Source organism: Loxodonta africana, chromosome 19 (genome assembly GCF_030014295.1).
Source record: "Loxodonta africana isolate mLoxAfr1 chromosome 19, mLoxAfr1.hap2, whole genome shotgun sequence".
Lineage (NCBI taxonomy): Eukaryota > Metazoa > Chordata > Mammalia > Proboscidea > Elephantidae > Loxodonta > Loxodonta africana.
This window is the reverse complement of record NC_087360.1, coordinates 74,980,528-74,997,645: the sequence shown is the minus strand read 5'-3', so window position 1 is coordinate 74,997,645 and position 17,118 is coordinate 74,980,528. Positions and strand designations below refer to the sequence as shown.

At 41.7% G+C, this 17,118-nt stretch overlaps 1 protein-coding gene across 6 annotated transcripts in view; it reads right to left on the bottom strand.

The window, feature by feature from the left end:
• The window catches only part of TUSC3 (tumor suppressor candidate 3), a 151,272-nt gene extending 144,486 nt beyond the window's left edge, over positions 1–6,786 (bottom strand). For 2 of the 6 annotated variants that reach the window (XM_010592494.2, XM_010592497.3), the window contains exon 1: positions 6,604–6,775. In XM_010592494.2, the coding sequence (XP_010590796.1) occupies positions 6,604–6,741 (138 nt within the window). In that variant the 5' untranslated portion in view covers positions 6,742–6,775. Of the gene's footprint in view, positions 1–6,603 lie in introns of all 6 variants that reach the window. The other 4 variants (XM_064272871.1, XM_023551161.2, XM_010592493.3 and 1 more) reach the window with 4 other exon arrangements.
• Between the last annotated feature and the right edge of the window lie 10,332 nt (positions 6,787–17,118).

Sequence of the window (17,118 nt, the reverse complement as noted above, 5' to 3'; positions counted from 1 at the left end):
AGAGCAACCCTATAGGGTTTCCAAGGCTGTAAATCTCCACGGAGGCAGACTGCCACATCTTTCTCCCATGGAGCCCATGGTGATTTTGAACCACCGACCTTTCAGTTAGCAGTTGATTGCTTTAACCACTGCACCACCAGGGCTGCTTCATCCTATACAGAGTGGTGTTTAATCAGCACTACATAAAAGATCAACTACGAAAACACAGAGAATGAACAGTGTAATGAAAATGAAAAGAAATTAAATAAGAAAAAATGATGTCGCAAATTCTCAATAACTGAGCATGGAAATATAAACCCCGGAGTAAGGACACCTAATATTTAGTCCCAGCTTTGCTGTTTAGCTTGAAGTCTGATTTTCCAGCTCTAATACTCTATGATGCAGTTTTTAAAGAACCACAGGATACGGTTATTTATTCTCTTATGACCTGCAACGTGCTAAAGCGTCAAAGCGTGTGATTCGTGTGGCTATCAGTGGGAAGCTAAGCTGAATTCGAGTACCATTATGATGGTGTCAGACCTTGACTCGGCCACCCTCCCTCCCCATAAAGGCTCCAAAGGGAAAAATATACAGGAAACAATGACAAGACATGGTACAGCCACTCCAGTTCCACAAGTATGAGAAAGGCCTTTCATTCGCTTTCAAAGCTCCAACTCTAAAACCCACAAACCAATCAGCACTGCTCATTACCCTTCTCCTTGACACAAGTCCCAATTTTTCTTTTGCTTCTCCTAACTCCAATGTTAACCAAAAAAATTAAGATATGATCATTTCAAAAATAAGAATTACATGTACTGTATTTTTTTGATATGCCTTTAAAATGAAACCACCTACCAGGATATTACACACACCAAAAAAAAGAAAAGTAAACAAATAAGCATTCATGTAGAAAGCAGACAACATAGAGGATACCTGGGGTATAACGTATTTTCCACTCCTTTCTTGGGCTAACAGCTTTTAAGGCACATGTTAAATTTATTCCCAATCTTTCGGTTTATACAACATTTAGATAGAGACCTCCCATTCATACAATTAAAACAAAATTATTTCAATAAAAGAAATACACAGAAAATTTACTTCCCAACACACAGACTTAGCACTTACACTGATATTCGAGAGTTAGATGAAACCTGAACAGTATTCTACTAACATTTAACATCTAATCCGCAAATAGGGCAGATATTAGCGAAGTTATTTGGAAGTTATTAAAACATAAAGTAGAAGGAGGAGGACTCTGGAGCAGGCTGTAAACTTACAAACTGTACAACTGTGAACAAAACCTGTAAACCAACAAGATCATCCCTAGTAGGATGCTTTCAGATACCAAAAAATAAAAAAAACTAAATGTTTTAAACAATAAGGAAGGTTATTAATTCACACATCAAGATGAGGATAAGAGCTACAAGATATATTACGCTGGCAAATGATTACATACAAAATGAGGTTGTAGGATGTTAAAATGTGTTCCCTATAAAATAGCACTGTTAACAAAGTAAGAAAACAGATGGACCAGATGGGCAGAGGGAAGGATTGAGATCCCTTTTAGATATGCTCAATTTGAAAAGCTGCTGAAATGCTGCCCAATAGATAGAAATAGAAACTGGGTGGAGACTGGCAGAAATCTTAGCCATTTGTGGCACACAAGCATATACGTTATTATATAACAAACATACATTTATTCATCACCTGCCTCTTTTCTAGCAGGGAAACACAGCTATTCCTATACTTAATCAAAACACAAGTCTTCTGTTTTGTTGGAATTAATACAATGCTGCAGGAGGGATTCTTAGGTCAAGAAGCAGTCACGAGATAGTCTGATACACTAAACAAACCCCCGAGACCAGTAAGGAAGGTAACCATCACAGGCATTCAGGTCACACACACACCTAAAATCACTGAGTACTTAGGCCTAGAGAGAAAAAAATGTAGTAAATGTGGCAAAATGTTAAAAACCAATGAATCTGTGGACCAGTGTGGCTCGAGTTACCTGTTCCTGCTCTTTCCCCTTCTGTGTCTTACAGGTAGAACAGAGCACATATATGGGACTGAACGTGCTGCTGGTGTTTGACAGAAAATATCCTGAAAATGTTCTCTTTTGGGAAAGTTACTCTCTTACTTAGGGAGACAGTTCTTCACGGTTTCTGTGCATCCTGTAGACAGAGGTCCTGACTGACTTTGTTCCGATCATCTTTTCAAGGATGTCTGCACAGCACACACCCCTGGAAGACAGTACCCCCCACCAGAACAAGGGGTAGGTTTGTTTACTTTCTAGTTTAATAATTTCTCCCTATGGGGCAAAGGTCAGACAAGCTTACTGCCCAATATAAAAGGTTTGGGTTCCCTAAGCTTGAGGTTCCTCCCCTGGTACACAACTTGCTAGGTATACAGGTATCATCTGGCCCTCTTCATGCTGCCCTGTGGGAACTGAAGATCAAGGAACCAGTGTGAATGCTGACACGCTGACAATTCTACCGCTGTGCGTAATCAACTGCCTTTACCTCTGACACAGAGGAGATCCTCCCCTCATTACCTGTGAAACCGCGGCAGGCTAACCCGTCATGGTTCTTCACAAGCAGCTCTGGCCATTGTACTTAAAGCTTGTCACTTCCAATCACTCTTCAAGATCTCATACTTCTAACCTAACCTGGATGAGACAGCTGCCCGACACCAGCACAATCAGTGTGTATGTGTACAGATATCACTGTAAAATCACTGTGCATTTCTTAAAGTTGTGTTCATTCGTTTGCAAACATTCTCTTTCATCTAAGCTCCACTGCTCACCTTCATCTTCTCTCTTTTAATCATTTGCTAAGATTGTAAAAGCTCATGACCGTGCCACTAAAAACACTTGGATCTATACATCCTGGCGTAAAATGTGCTTAGAAAGCATTAATGACACATGGAAGTTATATCAGAGGCATATGTTTCATTTAGGCAAACATTTTACTTCTTTCTTAAAAACGTTTATGAGCTTCTCAGTTTTCCCCAAAATTCTGCATGCTCACTGTTACCTACATGTCATGGCCTTCTAACTAATAATTTTCCTCGCAGATAGGGTAAATTATTCTACGAGAACAGGACAGCTGCTTTGGATGATGCCATGAAGTGAATAAATCTACTGCTCATCGTTATAGAATCTGAGCTCTTTTACATTACCAGGAAAAAGGTCATTAAAAATTAAAATAATTCTAAATGGAGCTGATTAACTAATAAGTGTTAATGAAATAAGAAACCACCAAAATAAAGAAAACACATGATGCCCTAGAATGCAGGTGATATACATCAAAGAAGGCAAAGTCACCGATAAATTCACATCATTTAACATGAGGGAGGGTTCGAAAATTAGTTTTTAATGATTGCTTTCAATATAATTAAGAAAAGTGACTAAAAAATTTCCTGTCAATCTTCTTTGTCTAGCACTTAACTAATTCTCTTGACTATATCCTTAAACAGAGAATATGACAAAATTACATTTAATGAATGAGAACGTCTTCATAAACAAGCACATACACACACATACATATAAACAAGCCCATAAACCACACGTATAACATACAAATACACACGTATCTACCAATTACTGAGCATGTGTTAGGTTCTACACACTGCACAAAGCTAAAACAAGGAAACTAAATTTCGAAAGAGGTTAAATGGTTTGCCCAAGGCCATACAACCAGACAGAGGCTAACCCGTATCTGGATCCCTGGTGGTGCCGCGGTTAAGCGCTTGGTTGCGAACCAAAAGGTCGCCAGTTTGAAACCACCAGCTGCTGCTTGGAAACCCTATGGGGGCAGTTCTCCTCTGTCCTAAGGGGTTGCCAAGTGTTGGAATCGACAACAACAGGTTTGGGTTTTTAGCTTGGAACCTGTAATCAGATCATCTGAATTCATGGTGGTAACTATTACCATCATAACCGTTACTTCTTTAAAAGCAACTCATGTCCACTCTAGATTCCAGGCTCACCTTCAATTTGGCTTTCCCATAAGGAAAGACTACACTGTTCTTGCCAACTCAACCACGCTGGTATATGTCTCAGTAGTATTTACTGTGGTAAATTAAGTTCTGACTGCTATACTTTTTGGTACGATGATGCCAAATCTTATACTAGGCATCACATTCTAAAATTAGGAAGGAAGAAACAAACCATATACAGTCAAAAACCAAACCAACCCACTGTCACTGAGTCGATTCCAACTCAAAAACCAAACCAACCCACTAGTCACTGAGTCAATTCCAACTCAAAAACCAAACCAACCCACTGTCACCGAGTTGATTCCGACTCACAGCCACCCAATATGACAGAGTAATGTTCCATATAGTTTCCAAGGCTGTAAAGCTTTATGGAAGCAGACTGCCACATCTCTCTCCCATGGAACGGCTGGTGGGTTCGAACTACCAACCTTTTGGTTAGCGGTCAAGCACTTTAACCGCTGTGCCACCAGGGCTCTAAATATGGTCAAAACAACGCCCTAAATAAACCAAAAAACCAAACCAGTTGCCATCGAGTTGATCCAGACTCACAGCAACCCTATAGGGCAGGGTAAAACTGCCCCATGGGGTTTCCAAGGAGCAGCTGGTGGATTCCAACTGCTAACATTTTGGTTAGCAACTGAGCTCTTAACCACTGCACCACCAGGGCTCCACCCTCTAAACAGACCCTAGAGAAGTGGTGACCAACCACTTCTCAGTATTTCCAATACAGGATGTTTTTCTTCCAGTACTGGAAGAGATCACCGTTTTTGAACTGAGTACCAAAAACACAGAACTGGCCTACGCTCAGAGGTTAAACGGGCTAATTGAGTAAAGTGTCAAATCTTCAACTATTTAAAATGTTATTTTTAGTAGTAGGTTCAACTGTTTATGAGAGATAAAAGTAGTTTTGGAAGACATTCTTTTTTGAATCCTCAATATTTTCCTTAGTTTTCCATTTTTTAAATCTTTTCTGTCAAAAAAGTTTTAATAGAAACAGGTGTTATAATCTATATTTAATTACACTGAATTAACAAACGTTTTCACATGTTAAAACAGCGTTACACTTGGATATGCTATGCACATGTACACATTTTAGGACAGTATTTCCTTTAACTGAAAGTTAGTGTGGTCACAGTGATCCTTCTAGAAAATAAAACATCAGAACTGCCGTGGAGTTTCTCATCATTTTTTATTGCTCTCTGCTCTGGTAATCCACAAAAAACTGACCACTTTTCCATCTCTTACCTCTTTCACAAATAACTATGGTATCTAAAATTCTTGGGAGGTGACATATAAATACCAAGGTCTAAGAAATATATTTTTAATTTATATTCGTAAATAAAATTAATTTAACAGCAGGCCTTTGCTAATCTCTTACCAAAACTTTAAGGATTTTACACGGGCTGCCCTTCAAGACAATAAAAAAGGTAAAGGGAAGGAGTTCATACTGAGTGCAGGGTTGACCCAGGTGGATGAAGATGAAAGAGAAAGACAGTCGGAATTACTCTGCATGCGAGGCTATCTTTTCCCTTTCACTATCTCTACCCAGCTACTGGAGCCCTGGCGGTACAGTGGTTAAGAGCTAGGACTGCTAACCAAAAGGTCAGCGGTTAGTGTTAGGGTCAACAGTTCAAATCCACCAGCTGCTCCTTGGAAACCCTATGGGGCAGTTGTACCCTGTCCTACAGGGTCTCTCTGAATCAGAATCCACTCTGTGACAATGGGTTTGGTTTTTTTGGTTTACCCAGTTATTCAAAAAGTTGTGGTAATATTTTTACACCATTCAGGTTGGGAGCCATGTGTGGGTGTACAGTCTCACCAGGAAAAAGACCTATCTTGAAATCCATAAACAGAGGACAGTACTCTTACCACACTTGAGTCACATTTCCAAAATAACTTTTTTTCCGAATGCTGCTGATCAACCATCCCAGTAATGATGCCTAACTGAAATCCAAAAATAACTTTACAACTACTTTAAATAATTTGGTCATTCACGTTAAAACTCAGTCTTCACCAACGTGCTAGAGGACTAAGATTGAAATCAGATGATCTGAATTTCATAAATAAATGTGCATTCGATAAACAAGGTTTTCCTCACAATTATCCCCTCAGTTCAACCCAAAGAAAAATGTACCTTTTTTTTTTTAATGCATAATTAAGAACAGAGAATAAAAAAGCACCTTCTCAACATGCTCGCAGCCTCTGCAAATAGACAACTCAGGGGGCAGAGCAATGGAGATAAGGGACCAATTTCCTGAAGATTTACGAATTCTTGGAAGGGTATTTTCACATCCAACACACCCCCTCTGGTGACACAAGGTGCCCAGGGCGCAGCCTCCTGCTCTGCGTAGGAAGCGCCCCGAGATGTGACAGTGCGGGGACAAGGGGGGGCCTCGCTGTGGTTCAGCAAGCGCGGGGTGACCGCACACCCGAGGCTGGGGTGCGCGCCCACGGCCACCTCGACCCACGGCCACCTCGCCCCACGGCCGCCCACCAGCTCGCCTCCCGCCCGGCCACGCCGCCCACGCTCGCCGCCCGCTGCCTAGCAACGCCCCGCGCTGCCTAGCAACGGGGCCCGCCCGGCCGCCCGACCGCAGGGACCGCAGGGAAAGGCCAGGGGCTGCGCTCTACCTCCTTCTTCTTCTGTCCTCCCCCGAGCTGGATGCACAGGAGGAGCAGGAGGAGGAGGAAGGGGAAGCTCCCGGTGGGCAGGGCCCGCGGCCGCCGTGCCGCCTGCCTGCGGCGTGAAGGAGCGCCCCCGGCCCCCATCGCCGCGGGGCCGTGTCTCCTCCACGCGCGGTAGCCGTGCGCGCCCAGCTCCTCCCGGCGTCGCGACCCGCGGGGCCCGCCGGCTGGCAGCAGTTTCGCGAGGAGCCCGGGCGGCGGTCGAGGACGCGGAGGAGGAGCCTGGCGGAGGAGGAGCCTGGCGGCGCATCCGGTTCCCCGGCGGAGGGTCCTGGAAAGGCCCGGGACCGCGCAGGAAGTGGGCGTGGCGAGGGCGCGGGCCGGTGCGCGCAGCGCTGCGCCCGGACCTGCGGGCGTCGGGTCCGGGCTGGTGCGCGCGGGTTGGGCTGCTGTCTGCGCTGAGTCCGTGCCAATTTACAGGGACCTCCTAGGGTTCCCCGGACGCCAATCTCTGTGCAAGCAGCCTGCCAGGTCTTTCTCCCGCGGAGCGCTGGTGGCTTCAAACCATCGACCTTTTGGCTAGCACTTGATGGATTAACCACTGCGCCATCAGGGCTACTTCATATCACTGCTAGCTCCTAGGAATGTACTAAAACCAAACAAAAACCTAGTGCCATTGAGTTAATTACGACTCAGTGACCATATGGGAAAGGGTAGACCTGCCCCACGGGGTTCCCAAGGTTGTAATCTTTACTGAAGCAGACTATCACACCTTTCTCTTGCAGAGCGGGTGCTGAGTTTGAACCACAGGCCTTTTGGTTAGCAGCGGAGAGCTTCACCACTGGGACACCAGGGCTCCTTGAAAATATACTAAAACAACTCAGGAAAAACAAACAAAAAAAAAAACCCAAACTGTTGACCTCTGGTCTATTCCAACTCATACCAACCCTATACCAAAAAAACTGAAGCCAAAGGTGTTGCCGTGGGGTCCATCCCAACTCATTCTGACACTACAGAACAGGGTATCACTGCCCCATAAGGTTTCCAAGAAGCAGCTGGTGGATTTGAGTTGCAAACCTTTTGGTTAGCAGACAAACGCTTAACCACTACACCACCAGGGCTCTCTGATATACTAAACCCAAAACCAAGCCAAACCAAACCCTTTGTAGTGGAGTCAGTTCTGACTCATAGAGACCCTATAAAAACCCAAATCCATTGCCACTGAGTCAATTCTGACTCAAAGCAAGCCAGGAGGACAGAAGTAGAACTACCCCATAGTGTTTCCAAGGAGCTGCTGGTGGATTTGAACCGCTGATTTTTTGGCTAGCAGCCGTATCTCTCAACCACTGTGCCTCGAAGGGCCCTGTTATTCTACCACTACCTGGAGCTTTGGACAGACCTAATTGCCTTGTTAGAAGATGGGGAAAGCTTTGAGAAATAACTAAAGACCTGATCCCTCTGGATACTGGCAATCTCTATTCCACTAGGACATTTTTAGCAACACTGCTATGTGTTGCATATTGAGCACTCTAAAAGGTTCTAACAGTTACCCCCATAGGCTCCTGGATGCTGAGATGCCACCCCGCAACTTCACAGCTGTTCCTTTCAGACCTAACTGGGGGCCTGAGAAGCCAACCCAGACACCGCTCAGTTCATTTAGCGTGCACTGAGCAACAGACCATTGTATTGGGCACTGTGAATGCAGAAATGGGAAGGATTTGATTCCTGCTCTCTGAAAGCCCACATTTTAAGAATAACAGCTGACTGTTCATTGAACATTTCACATAGGCCAGAATCTAGTGTTTCATATGTACGGTTTTATTCCTCTACCCAAAGATTTCTTCACTTATTTGTGCCATGAACACTTTGACAGTCTGTTGGAGCCTATGGACCCCTCCTTAGGATAGGATTTCAAAACGCATAAAATTAAATGTGCCAGACTAGATTAGATTAATTATAACAAAATGCCATTATCCAAAAAAAAAAAAAACAACAAACTTCATTTCACATGTTAATCGGCGAACGGTTGTATTTTGGGAATACTAGAAAACAAAGGAGGAATCCTGGTGATGTAGTGGTTAAGAGCTTGGCTGCTAACCAAAAAGTCAGTAGTTCAAATCCATCAGCCACTCCTTGGAAGTCCTATGGGGTATAAATTTGTTTTTAAGAAATATGTCAAAGGACATTTCTCTGGGCTAAAACCATGACTTAACCAAGATACTCTAATTTTAAGTACAGTATATCAAGATATTAATGGGGTTTAATCTACAGTGATATTTTTATTAAAACATTATTCATTAGTAAGTTCTGTGGGCTCGCTGTGAGTCAGAACCAACTCTATAGCACCTAACAACAAGAAGAAAACAACGAAGATGTCAGAACCAACATATAAACGTGCAACTTTGAAGTCAACAACTAATAGGTTCTTGCCCAGCAGACTAGCAAATTGAAGTCAGCCAGACGTGGGGTTGGAAGAACAAAAACTTTTATTCAGTTTGCAAACTGGGAGGCAGGCAGGGTCTCGTGACCTAAGGCTGCCAGCTCCCTGAACTAAGGCAGATTTGCTCCTTATATAGGGAGTGACATACACAGGCATGAACAGTGAGGGGAGGCTCTTCAGGCCTGCTATGCGTGCACAGTCCGCATAATTTTTGTGAGTGAGTTTTTGCACACAGCTCTAAAAATACTGCGCACAGCCCTAAAAAAATGGGACCGCTGGCTTCTGCCAACCCAGGAAGGTCATATAGCCTATAAATTTGGAGTTGGTGCCCTGCCCCTCGGCCTTCTGCCAGGGGAAAAGAGGAAACCTGGGGAATCGACCAATCATGGTGAGGTGTTGTAAAAGTTGTAACAGAACTGTAACAAGAGTAGACTTTTCTGAAAAACAACTATTATGGGATGGTCAATAACCCTCTGCCCGCTTCAGCTTTACAGTGGGCTTATGATTACCCAGGAGGCACAGGGTTGCGAGGTTATCTGGCCAACTAAGTGGCATGAAGGCTCTAGAAAAATTCTGGCATCCCTTGCAATCTAGCAGCATGTCTAACATCAGCTCTAATAAATATGGTAATTTTAAAGTAATGGGGATTATAAGCAATATTGCAAGATATCAGCAACAACCGTACTGTGATATGAATACATCTGGTGGCACAACAGTTAAAGTGCTCACCAGCCGAAAGGTTGGTAGTTCGAACCCACCCAGCAGCTCCGTTGGAGAAAAGCCCTGACGATCTGCTCCAGCATAGATTACAGCCTAGAAGTCCTTTCGTGGCAGTTCTACTACATCCCAGATAGACTTCCCAAGACTATCGCCCTGAGACACTCTTTAAACCTAGAACCAAGCCTATCCCGTGTTGAAAGAGTTTCACTGGAGTGTGGAAAGGGAAGCTACCAGAGAGGGGGAACTCCTACCACCAGGAAAGCAGCAGCAGAGGCTGAGCGTATCCTTCGGACTTAGGGTCCCTGCATCTGAGAAACTCCTCAACCTGGGCAAGATTGAGGTCAAGGACCTTCCTCCAGAGCCGACAGAGAGAAAAGCCTTCCTCCAGAGCTGAAGCGCCAAATTTGGACTTTTAGCCTACTGTGCTGTGAGGAAATAAATTTCTCTTTGTTAAAGCCATCCACTGTGGTATTTCTGTTATAGCAGCACTAAATGACTACGACAGAATTTGGTACTGAGAGAGTGGGGAGTTGCTCTAACAGATACCTACAATGTGGAAGCGGTTTTGAAACTGACTGGAGCAGCAGTTGTAGAGAAGCGGCAGCCGCAGAACCAGGAGATGAGTGTGAAACACGCTGGAGCCGACCCACAGAGCGAGCTGAGGGCCTGTGTGCAGGAGGCTTCCTGACAGAGTAAGGTGCTTCCAGGTACTTGTTGGTGGAGCTACAGAGCTTTGGAACACTTGCCCCAACAGGGCAGATGTGAGCATGAGATCCGGGAGCCGAGAGGCCAAGAAACCAGGAAATAGAAGCTGAGGAGACAAGGAACACAAGAAACCGAGCTGCCTCAGTCTCATAAGGTAAGGCCATGACCTCAGGGGTTTCAAAGGGTGGAGCCATGGCCTCTGGTGTTTCTAAGGGTGGAGTTACCACTCAGATGGACTAGGAGAATGGTGGCCTAAAGCCGAGGGAGCGGAGTTGCGCGGAGTTGCTGTCGCAGTGGGCCTGGAAGGCGGAGCAGATGCCCAGGGCCGAGGGGCCTCCACTGAGAATCAGGAGAGTGTGGCCAATACCTAGAGTTTGGAAAACCTGGTGGCATAGTGGTTAAGTGCTACTGCTCCTAACTAAGAGGTCAGCTGTTCGAATCCGCCAGGCGCTCCTTGGAAACTCTATGGGGCAGTTCTACTCTGTCCTATAGCGTCGCTGTGAGTTGGAATCAACTCTACGGAAGTGAGTTTCTTGGAGGGCAGCGTTATTGTGTAAATTGTCTCAGAGAACAGAGGATTATTTTCAAGCCTTGGGGGCTAATGTAATGTGTTCTGCTGACTTGCTTGGTGTCTTTTATGTCTTCTTTCCCTCCAGTTTCTCCTATTTGTAATGGAAATATCTAGCTTGTGCCTGTTCTGCCGTTGTACCCTTGGAAGCAGATAACTTCTGTTCTAGATTTGACAGATGAGGAGGAATTTTTGAATTTTGGACTTGGAGTTAAGACTTTTGCTATGATATGATGGGGTTAATATGTTTTGCATGTTGCAAGGGTGTGATTTGGTGGAGGCCGAAGGGTTTTTGGAATGTCATAGATTGAATTATGTCCCTGCAAAAATGTGTGTATCAACTTGGTTAGGCCATGATCCACAGTATTCTGCGATTGTCCTCCATTTTGTGATCATAATTTTATGTTAAAGAGGATTAGGGTGGGATTGTAACTCCTTTACCAAGTCACGTTCCTCATCCAATATAAAGGGAGTTTCCCTGGGGTGTGGCCTGCACCACCGTTTATCTCTCAAGAGATAAAAGGAAAGGGAAGCTAACAGAGAGGGGTGACCTTATACCCCCGAGAAAGCAGCATCAGGAGCAGAGTGTGTCCTTTGGACCCGGCGTCCCTGTGCCTGACAAGCTCCTCTACCAGAGGAGGATTGAGGACAAGAACCTTCCTCCAGAGCCCACAAAGGGAGAAAACCTTCCCCTGGAGCTGTCGCCCTGAGTTTGGACTTCTAGCCTACTGTACTGTGAGGAAATAAATTTCTCTTTGTTAAAGCCATCCACTCGTGGTATTTCTGATACAGCAGCACTAGATAACTAAGACATCCTGTATCCCAGACCAAGGTATCCCAGTTACTCCAAGGGTTATTTCTCAGGAACCCAGGACAAAGACCACCTTACTTTGGGTAAAACTAAATCGTCATAGTCCTAATCTAAGAAAACACACAGATAGCCAGCATGTTTCCTCTGGAGCAGAGAGCAGATTGGTGGCAAAGTTCAGTTTTTCAATGTTTCCCTCTAACCGCTGTGTGGAGAATAGATTACCAGGGAGCAAGAGTGTATAGGTGTATATGATATAATACAGGAGCGTAAAACCATTCTATAGATGCTGATATGTATTCTACAGAGCCAATTGTATGGGGGAAACCCCTAAAAGACAAACAAACCAATCCTGTTACCGTCGAGCTGATTCCGACTCATAGAAACCCTAAAAGACAGAGTAGAACTGCCCCACAGGGTTTCCAGGGAGCATTTGGTAAATTCAAACTGCCAACATTTTGGTTAGCAGCCATAGCTCTTATCCACTACGCCACCAGTGTTTCTGGAAAAATCCCTAGAGCTCCAAAAAAATGCAGCTTGAAAACCACTAGTGGAAATGCTTAGCCATCCTTTAAACAGTTGGCTATTTAAAACAAATTTTCTGTAATGCGTATTCCAGAATATTCTATAATGTGATTTTTCTATATTATGAAACATTTTATTGAATTATTTTTAAACTGTATCTTAATAAATACCTGAAATCTTGAAGTGCTATTTCCATGCCATCAACAGTAATTAAATTATTTTTAATAATATCGTTAAACCTCAATCTAACATCACTCCCTTAGTATTAAAGCAGGTCGTTTTCTTTTTTTCTTATAATTTAGTGGCATTTATAGAAATCCTTTGTTTATGACCTCTTTGTTATTGTGTGATTTGTGCCCTAGAAGTTCTATCCAAGTCATGATGAATTAATTTGTTTTTGAAACGCAGTATTAAGGAATAGTCTAGTAAAGGATTTACTATATGGAATTATAGTACTAAGGAGTATACACCTGTGCGATTACTTTTTAGAATCTGTTTGTGTTTGGGATGTTTTCAAAAACAACCACCAGCATGTTACTTGGTGGCGTTGAACATTCGATTATCTCAAACAAACGGTATTTCACTTGTTCGTTCAGCATTTTTCATGTAGCTGGAGAGGCTAGCAGAGCATAGGTTAGGGCCAAGAAACATCACCTCAAGGAATTGGGGGTGAGGGTCGACGTGGGGAGAAAGAGGAAGGGCATTATTTTCTCCTGCTAGATCAGACGCTTGGAGGTCAAAGTTCCAAAATCTGGCTGCTTCTTGGCAGGATGCATTCAGCATTTTCCTAGACTCTCTAAGAAAATCTAACGGTCTTAGTGAAGTTATGTAGAAGCGTGGTAAGGATAGGGACAAACGATGAAAGCTATTTAATTCAAGTGATCTGCGACGATTTTTTAAATAAGAAAAGAATCCAAGAGGGTCACAGGAGTGTGTAGAGAGTATCTCCAAGATTCTGAAAATAATTGAAGTGTTCTACGGTGCCAGGAAAACCATGGGAAGGAAGCTATGAAGCCAGGTGAACAGAAGAGATAATTTCACTATCCTGTTTTCTTATCGGGCCAGACAAATCGTCTGAGCTCAGACAAATGAGAGGTTGCTACGGAATGCTTAACAAGTGTACTTTTGTTGGTGATTTTCATGATTTAAAAATGCTGTAATTTATTAGGGTACAGGTGACCAATTTAACTGATTTTTACTTTCCTTTCAATTATCTCTTTTTTTTTTTTAGTTATATGGGGCTTTCACCTTTTCAAATTAATGAGTAAGCTAGTTACTGAATCTCCAAGTACATGGCTTTGTTCCTAATTTATCTCCTATAACTCATTGGTGAAGTAACTCATATACTTGTTTTCATATGCCACTAATTTCATTTCACTGAATAAGTGTTCATTTTAAACTTGTTGTTTTTGAGGGAGGAAATGATGCATAGTTCTTTTTTAAACCACTACAAATGGTGAGCTAACGAAGTATGTGGTTTTTTCACGTTAACAAAATTAAGTATTTAATTGAAATTATAATCAGTCATTAACTTTTATTGGTACAATCTTATGACAAATCCAGCCAGTTTCCTGCAAGAGCTCATCATCTCTTTAAGAGTATAAATTTGTTTGTAAGAAATAAGTCCAAGGACATTTCTCTGGGCTAAAACCATGACTTAACCAAGATACTCTAATTTTAAGTACAGTATATCAAGATATTAATGGGGTTTAATCTACAGTGATATTTTTACTAAAACATTATTCATTAGTAAGTATGTAAAAATGAATATGGGATGTAGAAAGAGTCATGTAAATGGAATGTTTAAAAATGAGAGAAAAGGCATTTTAAGTCAGGGATTTGTTTTGTCCAATGATATTGCCCTTGTTTCCAAGTAGCAGTACTTGGTAAATGTGCAGTGTCTTTCTAGTTGAAAATAAAGCAAACTTCAGGGGCATTCACGTTTCACACAGAAAGGGGTTAATAATGTATGAAGTGACAATTTTAAATCAACAAGAACTATATTTTCTTTATCATACATGAAACAGCAGCCCATAATGTATATCAATGTGAAATTATAGTAAACGTTTGATTGCCTGGTGTGGTTGAAAATGGAGAATTCTAACTAATTACTCAAATTGTTTTTTTAAATGTTTCATGAGTTTTACTTATGAATTCACAGAGTTAAAAATTCTAATGTGATAAAAGTACATTTAATACTTAAATTATACTAAATATCATCGAAAGTATTTATGTGCTAGAAAAGAGTCCTGGTAGTTAAGTGCTTGGCTGCCAACCCAAAGGTTTGCAATTGGAATCCACCAGGCACCCCGAGGAATGTGAAGATGGCAGCCTTGGGAACTCTATGGGGCAGTTCTACTCTGTCCCGTAGGGTCGCTATGAGTCTGAATCGAGAGGGCAATAAATTATAATGCAGATGAACAAATGGTGACTTGTCATCATTATAGATATTTTATCTCTTTTCCTAAAACTTTGCTAAGTACCCTGTTTCCCTTAATGGTACCCCATTTGCTCCCCACCACCCAGCTTCAAACTCCTGAAACCCTAATAAATGATCCCTATCATCTTATACATGGACTTCAATGGCAACATTTCCACTATAACAACCTGCCATTGATGTTATTCCATATTGGAATAAAAAGCAAGCAGACACATTGCTATGCAGTTGATTCCATCTTATGGTGATCCTGTGTTTGAGAGTAGAACTGTGCTCCACAGGGTTTTCTTGGCTATAATCTTGATGGTAGCAGATCATCAAGCCTTTTGTTCACAGCACTACTGGATGATTTGAACCACCAACATTTTGGCTGATAGCAAACTGTTTGCACCACCCAGAAACCTCCATCTTGGATAAACCAAAAAAAAAAAAAAACCATTGCCATGGAGTCGATTCCGACTCATAGCAACCGTATAAGACAAAGTACAACTGTCCCAGAGAGTTTCCAAGGAGTGCCTGGTGAATTGAACTGCTGACCTTTTGGTTAGCAGCCATAACACTTAATCAGTATACCACCAGGATTTCCATATTGGAAGAGGCTATTTAAAAAAAAAAACCTAGAGATTTTTCATGCATAAAAACATTTAAAAATAGGAGAGGTATCTGATTGCCTTTAATGGTAGATATAGCTCCTCCTAGAACTATGAAATCCATTGCTGTCAAGTTGTTTCAGACTCATAGCAGCTAGTGGACTTGAACTGCCATCTTTTTGGTTAGCATCTATAGCTCTTAACCACTCAGACACCAGGGTTTCCTACATAGCCATAACACAGCAAGGAACCACAAAAAAGCTGATGACGTGAAATGTAATTCTGGGATTTATATAAAAAGATGGTAATATCTTTAAAATCTTTAGTAAGTTTCAATTAGGGTTCTATCTCCAAAAGTTTTAAAAATCTCCTAAAATTTGCCAAAAAAGAGAATAGGAGGCAATCGTTATTCCCGCAATCATGACTCCTGCATCATTCTTCACCAGTTTAATTACAGGGTGGGTGATAAATCTCTTGTCAGCAGATGTGTGCATCACAACGAGCAGGGAGCCGAATCAATGAGCCACAACACAGGACGACACAACACTGTTGTAATAATGTTTTTGTTGTATAAGCAAATGCTATTTTGCAACTTATTTGCATACAGAGATTTCATTTGTTGACTTGATTTCAGGTTGAATTTGTAGCGCTATGGGCATAGTTCAATAAACATTTTAAAATAGAAAAGAGAACAGTATAATTTGGATTGATTCCATGCTTTGTTTAAAAATGGAATTCTATCTTATTTAGATGCAAAATTTGTGTTTAAAACTTTATATTCAATTTTATGAAATGATGAGGGATTATTAGCCCTGCTAACTTTAATTACTCCTTTTTTTAAACATCTAGTAAAACCACCCCACCTAAAGCCTTAATGAAAAAAAAAAACAAAACTGTTTTAACTCTGTATTTTTCCTTCTAAATTCAAATTTACTGACAAAACTGAGTATAAATATTAAGGAAACTGAGGAATCTTTTCAAAAGGACAGTGACTTGATAATATCCTAATTAAAAAAAAATTCAATTCGTTAAAATAAAAATTCATACATATGTACATATATATATTCCAATACAGAGAACAAATACAGATTTGAGGAAATAGGTCTAATTACACTTCCCTATTTCTCTTGATTTTTCTATTTGATAGCCCACTTCTTTTTCTCAATATAACATACTATAAGGATAAAACCATAACACAGTAAAACCCGCGAAAGCCAGAACCTATGTAAGACAGAAAGCTGTCAGAGAAGGAAAGCTCAGATATCTTCCACTAATAGAGAGTGCAGGAAAGGTGGAAGACTGTACCCAGTCAAAGGCGGAAAAAGTGCGAGACACAGAGAAACAAGTCAGCCCTGTTGTGTTCCGGCATTCACAGGTTTCCTTGTATTTAAAATTTGAGATTATAGTAAATAAAACATCTAGCAAATTAAAAACATTGATTATAGTGATTGAAAGACACTTTCTCTAATATACTAAAAGGTAATGATACTAAAAATGCTAAAGAAATCATAAAGCTATGAAAGAAGATTTCAATAAGCAAGCACAAACATCATGCAAAATGAAAGAAGGCAGACATGAAAGGCTATATATTGTATGATTCAATTTATAGGAAATGTCCAAAATAGATAAATACATAGAGTTAAAACGACTGTAATATATATGTATGCATGTATGTGTATATTACATGGTTGTTAGCAGATGTAGAAAGGGCAACTAGAGAATGACTGA